Source organism: Gadus morhua, chromosome 8 (assembly GCF_902167405.1).
Source record: "Gadus morhua chromosome 8, gadMor3.0, whole genome shotgun sequence".
Taxonomy (NCBI): domain Eukaryota; kingdom Metazoa; phylum Chordata; class Actinopteri; order Gadiformes; family Gadidae; genus Gadus; species Gadus morhua.
Genome location: NC_044055.1, coordinates 16,634,653 through 16,652,120, shown reverse-complemented (window position 1 = coordinate 16,652,120; position 17,468 = coordinate 16,634,653). Strand labels below are relative to the sequence as shown.

The window sequence follows — 17,468 nt, the reverse complement described above, 5'->3', positions numbered from 1 at the left end:
CTTAGTTTGTTATGAAGCAAGTGTTTGAACACTCCTAATGCAAAAAGTATATTATACTCTACCGCGATGGCCTCCACCTTACCTTTCAATTTCTTTGGATTAACAAGTCTAAACATACAAATATGTAAATGTCAGTTTGGTTTTACATACAGTCTGTTTTAGCGTGTTGCTGTGACGGCGACTGGATGCCTGGGTTCCCCTGATGGTTAACCGGCAAGCACGCCATCACCATAGAAGGTATTTTTTAACTAATGTTTATTTACGATATGATTTTAAATGCTTGCTTGTAGACTTTGGCACCCGTTGCACTCCTAACCTTCCCTAGAAGGAGGGATCCTCCACTCAGCGTTCTTCCTCAAGATTTCTTCTTTGCTAATCAAGGGAGTTTTTCCCTGCCCTCTGGGGGGCTGGGCTAGAGGGTTGTTGTATAGATATGGCCTGTTAAGCCCTTTGAGTCTACAACTGTGATTTAGGGTGATACCAATACAATTGAATCTCATTTAATTGAGTTTGGCCCATGTTTTATAGCTGCATGTTTGTTTTGGGTGTGGCAGTTGCTGTGATAAGATAACATCTGGATGGTGTAGATGTTATCTAGATCTCCCTGCGATGTCATCTTAAGTATGTGTCTCGTGGAGGAATCTCATTAAAATGTAGGCTAATACCACAAAGTCAAATCCACCCAAAGCTAAACACATTGATGAGTTATATTCGGGATATGCCCTTAGTTGATACATTATAAAATAATGTAAAGCCTTAAACACTGAAGAACAACAGACTGAATAGTTACATTTTTCAGCAACAGTTGTGGTTAAGTATCCACCTCTGTGGCCCAAGACGTTACGTTTGGCATTTGTTGATGCCTGGGTTTCTGGATGTCCTAAGTAGGCTGCCGAAGAAAATGGATCCAATCTAAATCTAAAAGTAGCTGGTAGTTATGAAGACATTAAACGTAATTACCCCCTCATGGATATGATGTGTAATTCCCGTCACATGCGACGCAGCTGTTTCTGACATGTCATCCAAAAAGCTGCTTGCCGTTTCTCAGAGCTCTGCGCGGCACTCTGGCCCCCAGCGTATATTTAAGCGTGCCCTTTGACCTCGCTGCACATAGCAACATTAGCTGACTGATGGCTTTTTTGGACTATTTCCTCTTACAACGCTGCCTGACTGCCCTAAAGGATCATGGCTTCCCTCAAATAGACTCTCAATCACAGCACCTCAACGACAGGGTTGGGGGCCGTCCTCAAATATGGGGCCCCAAGGCACCTTTGAGGACTGTAATTTTGATAAAGTGCCATGCAAATACAATTGAACTATTAATTTGTTTATAGACTTGACTCAATAGAAATCTGATGACCTAGATGCCCTGTAGCCTGAAAGTTATATTTAACTAAATTACATTTAATTCCATTTAAATATAATTCAATGCACTACTGTGCATTGACTGTAAATAACGGAGGCTTAAATTCAGCAAGGAATGTCTGCTTTGAATATATAACAAGCACTTTGACTTTCTGCCTCTGCGTTGATAGTCGCCTGGAATTTCAAGAATGCAGCATAAATCCAACACTGGGACCCTGCCTACACCAAGTACAGCCGACAGGGGGCGCACTTTGCGCTACTTTGTAAGAAACAATGCACGAAAATCAATAATTTTAAAAAAGAATGTTATTTTATGCTTTTACGTTTCTTTTTCAGTGGTCAGTTAAACTGTACATTGCAGTCTATATGCATCCCATAAAGCATTAGAGTTTCAGAATTGAGGTGATTGGGTATTTAATGGGCAAGGGGTGGAGGGGTAATCGGAGGTAGAGATGGGTGTAGGTAGTGTGGAAGGGGTCTAGTTGAGTAATGGTGGTTACACAGTAAAAACCTTCTGATATGTCCCATCGCATACAGTTGAAGTTATTGTTTAACTTTAGCCATACCACAGGTTCTTCCATCAAATATTAACATTTTTATTTGTATTTCATTCTTCTCTTAATAATAAGCAAAAATCGATAAGAAAAAGTAGAAAAAGGTAACAATCCTTAAGCCATATGCCTTTCAGTCTCAGAAATTCAACAATACAAGTTTCAGTTTTATAAAGGAAACAAAATGAGGACTGCTTAAAACAGTCTTATTTACAGTCAGCCTAATTCCAGATTCCACAGCATTTTTAAACGAAAACTGTGTTTGGGTTCTGATGCGTGTGGCTGAGGCACATTCAACCTTTGAAACCCAGGGACCTGGGCCGCTCCCCGCGAGATACAGCAGATGTTGCTCACAGCAGGAGGTGTGGGGTTGGGTTTGAGGAACTTATCTGATAAGAGAGAACGGTGTAAAGAAGAAATCAGGCTGTGTGTTAATGAGCCCGAGCAGTCTATAAGGTGTTAAGCCTCTTCAATTAAATGCGCTTCTATTGATGTTGTTCTTTATCTGGTTTCAATCTTCTCTGGCTTTGTGTTGGGTCAGAGTGGCGGTCCAAAGTGCCAAACGATAATGAGTTTGATTCTGAGTGTATGGTGTGTAGTGTTATGGTGAGCTGTTGCCATGGAATACAATGTTATGAGAATGTCGTTTGTATGATGTGGAAGTTTGTCTATATCTTATGTCACAGACTATAATATTTTAGATGTTTCTCCTAGCTGAGTGTTGATGTGGCCCTGAGCAAGACACTCAACCCTAACTGCTCCTGACGAGCTGGCTGTCGCCTTGCATGGTTGACTCTGCCGTCGGTGTGTTAATGTGTGTATTAACCGATGAAATAACTGACGTAACATAACCAAAAATAAATAGATTCAATGATGGAAAAAACGAGTTTGACAATAAGCAAACTAACCGAAATATGGCACTCTTTTTTTATGGAGATGGGAAATGGTTGAATTCCAAATTTTGTGATTTGTAACTTTTAATACGGCCATCACTCCCAGGGGCCTCTGTCCTGTGAAATCAAAGATGCGGTCAGAGCTTTGTGGTGTAGCGTCTCTGTGTCCAGGGGCCCCATGCAACCTTTTGCCAGGGGTCGGCAGAGAATCAAAGCATCCTTCTTACGGAAGTCGACGTAGGATTTCCCCCCCCCCCCCCCCCCCCCCCCCCCCCCCCCTAGCTTTTGACTTGCGCAGTAGCAACTTGGGTGTAGTCCGGTATAGTTCTTTCCTGCCCAAGTTTCTCCATGGCGGTGGACTCGAAGCACTGAACCCGTGGAAGTTTGTGGAACATACCGAGAGCTGCGCCAGAACAAGGACTAGCATTTCGGGGGAAGGAACGGGCGCAGACTGGCAAAGCAGCCGCGCTTCAAGGCAGTGTCCCGCATGGTGTGGCTGGTTTCATCAGGATCGCGGTAACTGGTTAGTTACAACATAGTTTGGAGAGTTTGAAGTGTAGGTTGGAGCCGTCCAGCAGTAGCCGAAGACCACTCTGATCAACAGAAGGACTAAAAATGCATTTGTTTATCAAAGCTTTGATTTCATTGACTTTGGCTGCGTGCAGCCACTGTGCTATGGATGAATGCGTCGATGATTCGAATCGGCCTCAGCGATGCATGCCCGAGTTCGTGAACGCTGCTTTCAATGTTACCGTGGTGTCGACCAATACGTGCGGGTCCCCCCCTGAAGAGTACTGCGTGCAGACCGGGGCTACCGGGGTCACAAAGTCGTGCCATATCTGCAATGCCAGGGACCCCCGACAACATCACAGCGCCGCTTACCTCACCGACTACAACACCCAGCAGGACACAACCTGGTGGCAGAGCCAGACTATGTTAGCGGGTATCCAGTACCCGAACACCATCAACCTAACACTGCATCTCGGTAAGTAGGCTACCCTAGGCGGGCTGTCCCTGTGTTTTTTGTCTGCTGTTGTACTGACCCCGGCCGAATGGCCGCGTCCTGCGCTGCAGAAGCAGGGCCGTGTTGGCCAATGTTTCTATAACTTTATTTCCGCCGGTTTAAAGTTATCAAACCCATCGATTTCTCTTCGACTCCGTTCAGTGGAGTCCCAGAGGCGGGTAAAGGTAGTCGACCCCCCGTGTCAGACAGCTGGGGTGTTAAGTTAGAATCGTGTCCTGCGGTGTCCTAAAGATAGCAGCCTGGATGTGGATTCAGGCCTGGGCCCCGGCAGAGAGACGGGGAGCGTCAGTTAAACTAGGCCTATATATAACCGCTTTACTTGACTCTGATGGGGCCGCGTTGGTGGTCTTTTAAAAAAGACTTGGTGGTGATAGTAACGACGGCTAAGATGGTCGGAGAAAATAGCCGCGCTACATAATATCGTCTGGGTGAACTCTCAAAACACCAGGTGAAACGTACTCGGATGTCGGTTGGGGAATGGGGATAGAGGTCTCCGCGGGGGCAATGTATTTGAAATGCTTTCTGTACAGTAAGTAAGTAAAAAAAAAAAAAAAAAGTTATCCAATCTATTTGTGAGACAGCTTGTAACACTGCTTTTAACAGTGCCCCGCATTCCTGAGCCGTTCAGTCATGCTGTTCTGTTGAGCTGAGCTGCCCTGGACGATATGTAGCCTTGGGTCACAAACTCTGATTAGAGCTGCACCTGAATGGGCTATATATTCACGGCATTCTTCTCCAGCTGGGGGATTTAGTAATGTTTGATTTATACTTTTCTCCGTATTTGTTTAGAAATCACACCTAAAACTCAACCCTTTTCTGTTTGTCAGACTCTGATTCACTACTAGGCCTTCATTCTGCCTGAGGTCATAGAATTGCACCACACTGAACGATGCAAAGGCACAATGAAATACAAAGTCTTGACCAATCGGTCACTGTTTAAAATAAGGGCGTCTTGTATATTGTCAAAACTAAACTATTGTGTATTTAATAAATGTATATCTAGCAGCATACAGAACAACATCTAGGTTAACTCTTAAAATATTCCAATCGCTACACTCCAACCAAAATATGTATGGCCCTGGGGGGAAAAAGAAAATGTATTAAAACTCTTCCTTTCGGAGAAATGTGGAAACTTGGTGAAAAAATGAGATTCCTCTGGAAAAGTGTAGGCCTGACAGAGTAGCTGCAGTTCTCTCCTTTGTTGTGTTGTGTGACGGCTTGCGTGTGTGCGGGAGTCTGCAGTGGAAACCCGGGCGCAGGCAGGAATCCGGCGTGCCAAGACATGTTGAGAGCAAAGCCCTCCGTAGGAACAAGGGCCCAGATCTTCCTCTGCAGGCTGGTGGCTCGCAGGAGGAACATGAAAGCGGAAAGAGCAGATGCTGTAGATGGACAGTCGTTCTTCCTCTCCATTTGTTTGACGATACACACAGGAATTAAGATTTAAAAGGGAGTGTAAACTAGAGCCCCCTGTGAGGGATACATGAACACAGCTGGGGTCGACACGCACACATCTGTTTACATCTATAGTTATCCATACTATACAACTATATCCGGTCTTTCCATTTAGATGAAAGAATCATGACTTTATTGTACATAGCCCATTGTATCGTGGTGGTTCTTGCACTTAACATTTAAAATACCCACTAGCTTTCAATTTATTGGGGGCCCTCGTTTTTGTGTTTTTGGGGGATGCGGGGAACACTTGAGATTCCAACGGTAGTTGTCTTGACGGGCCCTCGTGGAGTGGGCTGGATATAACGGAGAGAGCGAGAGAGGCTCTTGAGCTGCTCAAGAATGCTGTCAGCCCCACAGAGGGAAACATTCCCCTGCAGCTCTGTATTTCAGCTTTCTCTCTCAAGTAGCGTTTAATAAACTATGGGACGCTACCCAAAATGGGTCGCAAATTCAGTTGGAGCCGGGTCACGTCCCGACGATGAACTGAAGGGCGTGGTCGGGTCCCACGAACACAACGCCATTTTTGTTTGGGTCCTCGTGCTGAAGATGTTAACCGTCCCCTCCCAGCTCTCTGAAAGGCCTGTCTCCACAGTGGAAGCGCAGAGTGAATCCAGGCCAGCAACGGCCCCCAAGTTTACAGTTATTACACATGCGTGCAGTGGTACTGCATGGAGGGTTGTAAACACTCACGTTCACGCCCCCCCCCCCTTTCCCGCCCTGCAGGGCTGACATGCACACCTGCAGTCCCAGAACACATCCGGCTGGAGGCCTGGCTAACAATAGGAATGTTGTTTATTAACTCTTAGTAATCCAAGGGGCTGCGTTGGACCTTTTCTTATAGTTTGAAACTGACTGCTGTGCTGGGAACTTAAAGGGACAGGTGCCTGGCAGTGCACAGCGTTTGTTGTTGTGGATCAGGGGTTTAACACTTTCCTGTGTAGGTTGAACGCCAATGTCCTTGGTCTACCTGTAGGCATCCTTGAGTAAGAGGCCATAACCCCTAGATTCTCATTAATGACGCAAATCATGAATACACTGAGTCACTTTGGATTTTAGCTTCATGCTAAATGTCTCAAATACTGAGCATTGAAGGATAAACCGAACCAAACAGTACCATGTGCCCTCCCGACACCTTGTTGGCTGCGTGCCAGGCTAGGTCCGGCCCGTCCCTGAACTCTTGAGAGTTGGTCCAGGCGGTCCTCTTGTGTGGCAGGCGGTCTGTGGCTCGTCTCCAAGGCCAGATGGGTCCAGATGAGGGTCCTGGCCTAGCAAGAACAGGAAGAGCTCTCTGCCTCTTGTGTGGGAACGAGAAGAGCAGTGATTGTACGGGCCCTCGGGACCTCGTCGTCATCCTCCTCCTCTTCTCCTCCTCCCAGGCCTTCACACACACAGTGAAACACACTTTTCTACTATCCCCAGCTGTTCCAAATTGTGTGTGTGTGTGTTGGGGAGGAGGATGAGGAGGAGGGCTCATCTGGTTAGAACCATTGTTTTGCTGCTGGTTCAGGAATGAGCGCAGCGTGGGAATAGACTGCGGGCCAAACAGCTGGAGGATTGGCCTTCACATCACTAATGCATGCAAGCAGCTGATGACAGGCCGGCTGCACATCCAGCTCCTTGAGAACCGGGCTGAATGGATCAGTCCACCCCACGGTTCAGCCAGCACTTTCTGTACTGGACCACATCCCATTAAGTCATTTGGCTTTCCTCCTTAGAGACGTACAGTTACAAACGCTTTTACAATACAGTACAGTTTAATTATGGTGCCAGTAGAGGTTCTGTCTACTCCTGCTATGATGCATTGTTACCATTGAAGAATAAATAACGGCAATCTACTTTGGCCTTTATCTGGTTGTCATCTTTGCATTTGTAAAAATGAAAAAAGGTTTGTTTGATCAGGCAGGCCAAAGGGAGGGGGGCAATGCTGGTGGATGTCGGGGGTCTTGAAGACAGCTAGCGTCCCGTGTTGTGTGCGTTGGTGGTGCTCCACAGCTCAGGGACTTCAAAGAGCTGAAGGCGGTGATGTGAGAACCTGCATCTCCAATGTCCAGCCATCTATGTTCCCATCTCCCCTTCATCTCCCTCCTCTCTACCCCCTCCGCTCTGCCCCCTCTTTACCATTATCCATCTCTTCCTCTGCCCCCCCCCCCCCCTCCCTGTCTATCTGAACAAAGCCAAAGTAACAAAGAAACAAACAACACCTGTCCATCTTCCACCTAGTCCCGCCCACTGCTCTGTATGTCAAGTGCGTGTCTCTGCAGTGCGTGAACACGGAGTGGACAGCTTCTCCTGCTGGGGCCACTCCTTCCACGTTGGAGCGCAGCGCAGGAATGCAACAGATGCCCCCACGGCCGCCATGTGACCCATCGCCTGGCTTCATGGTTACAACCTGTCAGGGTTACTCTCTCAGACATGAGATAAGCCGCCAAACAGAGGGCTGTGTGCTATCTGCAGGCCTCGCTGCGGCGGAAGCTTTGACGACGGCTTGGTTCCTGCAAGGTTTCCTAAGGTTTTCTAAGTTTTCTGTTGATAGCCTTTGGGGGGACGGTAATAGATACCATTGTGGAGTGGAGTCTATGGTCGTTTGGAGAGGCTATGTCTTGGTTCTGAGGAGTTGGCTTGCTGCTTGTTTAAGAATGGCAATGCTCTCTATTTGTCATCTTTTCTTTGTAGGTGGAATTTCTGCTTGAATTCCCATTCACAAAATGTTTTTGTCGTTGTTTGGGTCCCAGCTCTGGAGGGGGGAACAGGACTTGTACCAGGTGTGCTGTCGTGTTACAGTCCCCGGCACAGCTGGGGGTGTCTGGCCTAACATCTGCCTTTCCTGTTGAGCCAGCAGACAACTTCATCACTTTGTTGTTACATTCCTTGTTTGTCTAGGTTCTTTTATTTTTTTTAGAGTCTCGTCTCGACCTTTCAATCTCCTCTTCTGCTGTCCTCCCCCACAGACTCATTACTGATAGTGTATAGCTGCTAATGCTATTCCTGTTTATCACAGTTGGAAAACGGTTTCCAATTAAGACGGCAAGCTTCATCATCCAATGTCTCTTCATGTATGACTTCAAACATGCCCTTTTATGTCTCCAGAAAACAAACAGAATTAAACTCATATTTATTTTGATATCTATTTGTTTGATATGGCCCATCTGCTCTTCCATCTGATGTCTTCGGGGGCGGGGGGAGCCGTGGGATGTTTTTTAATGTACCACCAAGGATATATAAAGATATGAAACATGGTATCTTGCAGGACTGCTGAACATCACCTTGTGTTTATCTGGAATTTGAGACTCTTCTATTGAAACCGATGCCTTCTACTTGTAACCTTAGGCCCCCGTAACGTGATGTATTGTAAATTCTAGGTTGTAAATCTATTCCCACTGTTTAAACACCTGTGGTAGGCCCCAGTTGTTGGCCCTGCAGCTATCTCAAACAGTCCGGACTCTGCATGAGTCACTGTCTGCTGTAAAAATATATCCTGGATGAGATCACGTCAGACTTTGATTCAATTATGTTTTGATTGTTGATGTTCATTCTATAACCACTGCTTGGTTTGGCAACACGAGAACTCCTTATTAGTCACTTTTTAACTTAACATGAAGTCATTGTCAGGTAATTGGCAAGTTCATTCAATTACTTTATCGTCTTTTTTTACACAAGAGATAAAAGTGCCAAATGTACGGTATCAGTTAATCGGCCATTACGTAGCAGTTTGGCCGCCAGTATTTGCTTCTATTGTCAGGGTACTGTGGCTTTGACCTCTGACCTGTGACTTAAACTTGTCACGGCAGTTGAAATAGGACTGGAAGTTAATGTCTATTGTTCCCCTGGAAACAAGAGGCCAATCATAAATCATCACAGACCAACTGTCATCTACCAACTATTAAAAACGTGAATCATCCATGTGTTCCCTGGCTCTAATCCTGGGCTAATTTTGGAGTTCAGCCATTAGAGGAATTCCTATAGTTAGTGTTTGGCCCCGCCCCCTTAGTGGTCCTGTCCTATCAGGGGATCATTGACATGGCTGACTGCTCTCCACCTTCCCTCCTAAATCACTCCCACCTTAGAAAAGTCTTTGTGTGGCTTTCTTGACGTGGGGGTGGGGAGATGTGTGGGGGGTGGATTAGTCTTTTTGTGTGGTCGTTGCATCCCCAGCCATCGTCCCTTTCCCTAAAACCTGACTGCCTGTCTGCCTGCTCACCGGCCCTGTCTCGCTGGTTTGCTGTCTGACTTTCTTCCGGTCTGTTTGCTTGCCCTGCCTGTCATACTGGCTGTCTGACCCCACCTGTCCCCTTGCCCTGTCTGTCTGTCTGCTTGCCCTGTTGCCCTCTCTGTCTATCAATCCAATCTACCTGTCTCTCCATCTCCTTGAACCAGAAATGTCTGCTTGCCCGTCTCTCAAACTCACTTCCTGTCTGCCTGCGCTACCTGTTTATCTTTATCTGTTTGTCTGACTCCATTTTGGTCTGTCTGTGAGCGACCTATTTGTCTCTCTCTGGTACCTGTACCTGTGTCCTCTACACAGGGCTGTTTCTCAGAGACTTCAGATCTGGGCTCTGACTTGCTCGTTAGAGACAGTTAGACGGCGGACTGTGTTTGCCCTATCAGTTATCAGTGTTTGCTTTGAAGTCGAGCTTAACATTCCTAGCGCTGTGTGCTAATTAAAAGGCTCTCCGTTGCCCTTTCACATTTCCTAATGTGTGTTTGTGTGTGTGTGTCCCTGACACCCAAACCTATATTTTCCAACACTCTAAATAGTGTCCTTGTAGTTGACGTCACGGAAGGCAGTAGATTTGTTCTTTGTTATGAACAGAATGCTTCATTATGATTGGCTTCCAGTGTTTTGCGTTGTTCGGGGCAGCCTACGGTTCAGCAGTAGAAGCCTACCCTATCTTCCCTCCCTGTTTCCATAGTAACCCAATTAGTTCCCCTCCGGTACGGACCTTGTTGTTTATTATTTTTCATTGAAGTACTGCGTCACTGCCGGGGGTCACCATAGTAACGCCCGGTTGACCTTTTTAATATCTCACTGGCAGCCCTGAGGTCGCAATAACAGTGCTTGGGCCGGCCGGGACATCAGTTGCTCCCCTGCTGTGAGTTAGCGCCGTGTACCTAGGGCTCAACAGACAGACCTACCGCTGGCCGCAGTGCCCACCCGCGCCACACGGAGCGCTCTACTTTTTGAGAACCTTTAAAATAATCGCTCGACAGCTGGTTTAGTCTCGGTCAAATTAAGCGCCAAGGTGGCCCCCGGTAACACCTGCTTCAGACAACGTCCCGGGGAGTGTACTGATCGAGAGTCCCCACCCTCGTTGTTTTTCAGTGATTTATCCTGTGATGTAGCCTGTGATTTATCCTTTGTGTATGTTTATTTTACTATAAATCGCTTTGGCTTTCCTACCAAGATAAGGTTGTTTAGCTGAGGAGTGGCTGTGCATGATGATAGTGTTTGAATTAAGTTGATTTTTATTGTTCTTGGCATCTGGAGCTGAGCGGCCTGTCGTGAGGGATCCAGACCTGGACTGGTTACTCAAGGTTTCCTATACAGTAGCTGTAATTACCTCTTGTCTCCTCCACCTCTGCACAATACTACCCAGATATGTCCTCTGACATGAGTTTATTAGGAGTCTTCATACGCATTATGTGCCAAATCTCTCTCTATTGGATACAAAATAAAATGGACCCGAGAAACCGTCCTCTCCACCCCTCACACAAGCTTATCTGCGGCTAAATAACGTCAAAATTAACCTAACAAAGGGCTTCCTCCTAAAGATGTAAAACCATGTTTGGGCCTTTGAGTTCCCCTAAGTACTAAAACCCGTGGAGTGCTGAGCTGGGGGCGCTGCCCGACCGCCATTGTCTCCCCCATTGAAGACTCTCTCGCTGGGTGAACTCGGAGAGCAGATTGGTGTCAGCTGAACCGTTAAATCTCACCAACATACTCCGCTCAGCTGATCCACAGAACGCTGCCTTTAATAGACCTAGGACCCGGCACTTTGATCCCCCAAATTGGGCGAATCAAGGATCTTGTTGTGTTTTTGTTGAGGAACATCTTTGCCTCTTCTGGGCGCTGGTGTGTTTGAATGCGTTTAACGCGGGACTGCCTGTCCGCTCTTTCTTTCTTTTAAGTTCTCCAGCTGAAGTAGTACACTCATGCAGGCCTAGACTAAACACATCCCGGTTGGACTCCACTGGAGATGGAATCTGCCGGTTGCATCTGCCGCAAGCAAACGTTGTGACTCCAGAGTCCTGAGTCCTTTCATTGTTCTCGTTGGGGAACAAATTGTCCTCTTTCTTGAATCTAGTATTAAAAGGCTTATATATATATATATATATATATATATATATATATATATATATATATATATATATATATATATATATATATATTCTAAATCCTTGAAAAAAGTATAAATGTTGGCCTATCTCGTGTTCTTGTGAAGGCCATTGTGTTATTGTGAAGGCCATTTTCCCATCGTGCATCCAAACCAGATACGAGTTTCTCTGACACAAGCTTGTTCTGACCTTGCTCAAAATCTCCATTTTCAACATATGCCGCTAGGCCCAGGGGTGTCCCAATCGCTCAGTATTTACGCTAAATAAGCAGCTTAGCACCCCAATGACACTGAAGCTCTTCCTCCGGCACAGGAAGCACAAACCTGTGGGAAACCGGTCAGAGAGATGCAGCAACCACCTGCCCTTTGACCCCCTCCCCCGAGACATTCCGATAAGAATCTGTCGTAAGCAGGAAGTGATGTCACTGCCCCAGGGGGAAAGGGGCTTCTCTTATTATAGACAGCCTGCCGCCTCCGTCTATGGAAAGGGGGCCGATTTGTTACACGGGACGTGCAGATGCATGCAGGGTAATTTTAGCTGTGCTCCAGCAGAGGAATGATCCCCTTGCGGTGCGGTACAAGCGGGGCGCACACTAGCGACCAGTGTTCAAAGCTCTGTGCGGAGAGTGGTAACTAGTTAATTATGGGGAGTGCGACAGACGTGTAGACTGATTTATACACAGGCCTTTGTTCCTGTTTTCCAGCTGAGTTTGGTAATTACATAGCTGATGGAGATGTTAGATGATAAAGCCTCCAATTTCCTTTCCTGTGTTTAATGTTTGGTTTAGCGTTAGACAAACTCCACTGAAAGAGGAAGGATTCGGGCTGCTTTTCAAAAGTGGTCCACGTTCGCATCGTCAAGATCTCTGTTCAATTCAAACATAAATAATAGCTCAGTAAATGATGGCTCCCTATTTAAAAGTGGGGGTGAAATGCTCATGGCTGACGCGTTCAGGCCAAATTACAGGTCAAGTCGGCGGACGTGGTTTGCTGACGTAGCTAACATTGCACGAGTGGATGTTTTCCTTCCTGGTGCGGGTATACTGAAAAGTGTGATTTGAATAGAGTGGTGATTAGAAGATAAGTCACTCTGTTAAGTAAATGATGGCTTCACTATTGGATAATAAATGCCTAAAAATGACTCGCTTAGACCATGTAGCCGTATCAGGTCACGTAGCGGGATGTGGCTAGCTTCTGTAGCTAACATTGAGATGTAGGTTTACTTCCTTTCTGGCTTAAGTTTACTGACGCTGACAGTGTCCAGAGGGAGGCTGGACTCAATCCCAGAACATCATCCTCTTGAAAGACAGCTAAAGTATGGTTACCCTGTCTCCAACCAAGCCCCACAACCACCCACACCCTATCTGCTATATGAGAAGGGGGGTGGTGGTGGGGGGAGGGGGGGGGGAGGCCGGACATGAGATTTGGCGTTAACGTAACTGTTTATGCAGCTGTTAAATGTCGGACATCTGCGTTGAGCACTGCATTAAGCAGAGGAGAATCCAAGAGGCTGGGCTTTCTGTTTGACTTGAATTTCCTTGAGTCTTTTGCATCACATTGTTTTAATAATAATAATAATAATAATACATTTAATTTAGAGGCGCCTTTCAAGACACCCAAGGTCACCTTACAGAGCATATAGTCATCATTCAAAACTATGTAAAACAGACTAGGAATAAAAGGAAAACAGAGGTTAAACATGAAGAATAATAATAATTAATAACACTCAAAGATGCCTAAAGTGAAGGGGGGACCTCACTAACCACCACCAATATGTAGCACCCACTTGGGTGATGCACGGCAGCCAATCGGTGCCAGAACGCTCACTACACACCAGCTTGAGGTGGAGAGTTAGGGATGAGGTGGAGAGTGAGGGAATTTTTTGTTTTGTAATAATTTTTTGTTTTGTAATGATAGTTCACCAAGGCAACGTCACCAGTGAGTGTTACCAGTGAAATATTTAGAAAACTCTTTCTAAGAAACTTTGACGGAAATTGGCAGGCCAGAATTGTGCTTGAATCGGTTTCATCACCTTGGAGGTGGGATTTCGTCAGTGTTAACATTGTTGGAGCAATCTTTTAGGCTTACTTCTTAAAAACACAAAACATGGTGTCCTATTTAACAAATGCTGTCATGTGCCTCTGGATATAAACCCACATCTCGCCTTGAACCTCAAAGTTCCATAGCACAGAAATGATAACAAGGCCTCAACAAATGTCTGACTTTGTGCCTCTTCCCACCTATTGTTACAGATGAGGGAGGCAGATATCAGTAATCTGAAAGTCCCCAGGCTCTGTTTGCTGTACCAGCATGTGCATTTGCATTGTCAGAGAGCTGCAGAAGTTCATTGTTGTGGGTTGTTTTTGTCTAAGACTAAACCCAGACGTCTGTGAGATGGCCCAATTGATGTGGTTCTTCTTAAAGAGTCAAAGAGCCAACCGATGAGCCATCGTGACTCTAGTCATTTTTCTTTCATGATCTTTACACTAAATCCCTGTCCCGCCAGGGTAATGTTGGACCACAGCCATTTGTCCTCACATCCACAGTGCTGTTGTCCACCTGGTGAGGGCTCTCCCTGGGGTTGGATTCGGCTTTGTTTTAGCGAGGTCTGCCGCAGTCTCTCAGTGGAGGAGGGCCACATGAAGCCCCCTACTGGGCCCCTTTGTCTCTGCTAACGTGGACACTTGGCCGGGCCTTCGTTTGTTCCTGCTGCCCCTTGTTTTGTAACACCTAGGGGTGGAGGTAGCACTTCTTTGGTGGCCCCAGCAGTTAAATCCTAGCCAAACAGACCATTCCCTTGTGGCTCTCACTCTGTCAGAGGGGGTTCTTTGTCTTGCTTTCACAACTTTTATTTATTGAGTTGTTTTTGAATAAATGTAGTGTGGGCTGCATTTTCCTGATCAAACATACAAAACCTAATTTCTTCACCCGAATGTTGCATTAAACCCCCTTTTGTAATAGCGGCAGAATATGAATAATGTTAAACTGTTGTTAACCTAATGTAAAGGAGAAGGTTGTAGATTATTCCATGTACTTTGCTCTCAGGCATTCCCAGGTCATTATGGATGGGGACTTTAAACACAAGGCTCCATGCAGGGGGAAATCACAGGCATTCTTGCAGTGTTCCTTTTAAACTGGTAACCAGGCAATGAAAGCCCAACCCAAGGTCCTGAATGACTAACGACAGGGCACTACCACCAGCCACTAAAGGCCGTCATTACACGGCTCTTCCAATTGGCAATCCAACCGTTTCAGAAGCCCCCTACCCACTTGCCGCCCCCGTCTCCCTCCGGCCCTGTCCCTCGTCAGGACGGGAAGCGCTGCCTTTATACCCACAGGCCGCCGGGGGGGGGGGGGGGGGGGGGGGGGGGATACAACACAGGCTAGATGCTTGCAGTGATTTAACAGCGTCAGCATTTAGACGGGAGGCGGGACTCCCATCCAAGAGAGAGACTCGCGGACTTGCATACCTACCGGAGCAGTGTGACCTAACTCGCCAAATAAAAGATTAGATGTTCAGTATAGGGAATGACCCCTCTCCGGGGTTCATTCCCTATAGAGACGAAACTTGAGTCTCTTTGAATTGAATTACCACAACTTCACCACTTTGTCAGTCATAAAATAAAGGTAGATGTTTTGAATAATACATGAGACCTGATAACGGACTAACCTGGAACATGGCATAAAAACCACGGACAAAAGTAAATTTCTTAAGCCGTTTGGGAATTTCTCTACACCTTCCCCCTTATTCAAATCCTTTTCAAACAGAATTAAGTGCTCTGAGGCCGACCAGGCCCTGGCAGTGACGGTATGCTGTCACTCTGATCTTTTCTTTCCTTAATCAGCCGGTTGTTTGGTGTCGGGTCTCCGGCTGGTCCTTCTCACCTCGTCTCGCGACGCTGTTTATCAAATACCGCAGATAGCAGCCCCTTCCACCGCAGGGAGAATTATTCCTCCCCGCCGCTGGCTATGTAGATGATATCAACACACAGATGGGGATTTTTGCTTACATTTTTCTACATTTGTAGTCCCCCCCCCCCCCCCCCCCCCCCCCCCCTCTCTAATCAGCAGAAATACGACACTCTTAGTCCTAAGACCTTGAGGGTACTGAGGTCTAGACCAGACGAGCGAATGCGAGAACAATGTCCCGAACATCTGAGCGGGCGTCTCGATAATGCCGTTGGTTTCTTGCTTGCTCTCCCTATCGTTTTTCCTTTGGAGGCTTAAGCTCACAGTCGGTGGCGCTACTGAATAATATCTGGAGACCAGCTCATGTGTGAAAACCAAACACGGCCATTAGCACCAGCATTCCAGCCTATAGGCGCCGGTTATACATTGACAGCGTTATTAATGTATAACTGTTGACGGACTGGGTGCTGCTTAGACTCTGCTTTGTCCATTACCCCTGTGTGTGTGTGTGTGTGTGTGTGTGTGTGTGTGTGTGTGTGTGTGTGTGTGTGTGTGTGTGTGTGTGTGTGTGTGTGTGTGTGTGTGTGTGTGTGTGTGTGTGTGTGTGTGTGTGTGTGTGTGTCTAACAAGGGTCCTTTCATATACATCTATATATTGTCGGTCTTTTTTGTCTGACAGGTTTGTCCGCAGCTTTCCTCTACACGGCCAGTACCAGTAGTAAGTGACAGTACCAAGCCGTCACACGCAGGCCTATACTTCCTGCTCGGCTGCCCTGTTAGCACGACATCTCCCAGTCGCATGACTTCTGGCTCCTCCGCAGGGGAAATATACTCTCAAAACTCTCCTCCTGGGAGTATGTGTAAGAGGTTCGGGTGTTGAAGTGGTGGGGGGGAGGGGGTCTAGGTGGATGTATTTTAAGAACTGGAGACAGTGTCGGCAACAACGGCAACATGTTTTTCCTATATTTGACATTTCCTGCTCACTGATGGGGTGCACGCCGCGCATTAGTAGGTCCCTGAACAAGAGCATGCCAATCACATGGACGTATTATAAGATAACCTCATCACCAAGCCGGAGCATGAGCTAGGTCTAATCTACACTAGTTCTTGTTCTTGAAGTACGGTGACCGGACGGCGATACCCGAGTTGGCCACTAGGGAACGTTTGCCCTAGCCAGGAGCAGTGAGAGTTTGGGCGTGGGAGTCTATAGGAGCTCCGTGGGTGGCTGAGTTTTGAGTCGTGGGTCTGGGAAGGTTCTCTAAAGGAGGCCAGGGTCGCAGCTAGACCCTCCTGTGCATTCCTGGGATTCCACAGAGTCCTTGTCCATGTCCTGCCCTCCCTCAAATCAAACTCTCCATCTGTACTCTCAGGGGCTTTCTTTGTGTCCCACTGGAGGAGGTGTAAGGTTGTCAAGCTCTGGCACCTGTTGAGGAGGGAGACCGTGTGGGGGGTGGGGGGGGATGGAGCAGAGGAGGACGTTCCTGGGGATGGGGCATGTCACTGGTCCCTAGGAGAGGCAGCAGAACATAACCAGCAGGACTTTAGAATTGGATAAGAAGTTCTTTCGTTATCTAGAATAAAGATATTGAAAGTGGCCTAGATTACCACGGTCCCCACACAGTCTAACCTAAAGGCATCATGGAGAAAGATCTATGTTCACTGTTAGTCACTCTGGAAATAATTGCTGCTCAATGAATAAATAGTGAAAAGCACGACATCATGAGTAGAAATGTAGAGTACAGAATGTCAAATGTAACTGATGGTTGACGACGTAATGTAACCTGACACATGATGCTACTCTTGACTCCTCGAGTCCCTCTGTAAAGTGTTCATCTGGATGCACAGACAGATGTGTATTAAGAGTGTGTTAACAGAAGCCTGTTGGAGCGAACAGAACAGATGTCCTCAGTATCTGAATGGGAGACGATGCGAGGGAAACA

At 46.7% G+C, this 17,468-nt stretch overlaps 1 protein-coding gene across 1 annotated transcript in view; it reads left to right on the top strand.

The window, feature by feature from the left end:
- Window positions 1-3,101: 3,101 nt before the first annotated feature.
- The window catches only part of lamc1 (laminin, gamma 1), a 47,574-nt gene continuing 33,207 nt past the window's right edge, over window positions 3,102-17,468 (top strand). Inside the window, exon 1 of the mRNA XM_030363796.1 lies at window positions 3,102-3,794. Within this exon, the coding sequence (XP_030219656.1) occupies window positions 3,425-3,794 (370 nt within the window). The 5' untranslated portion in view covers window positions 3,102-3,424. The remainder of the gene's footprint in view (window positions 3,795-17,468) is intronic.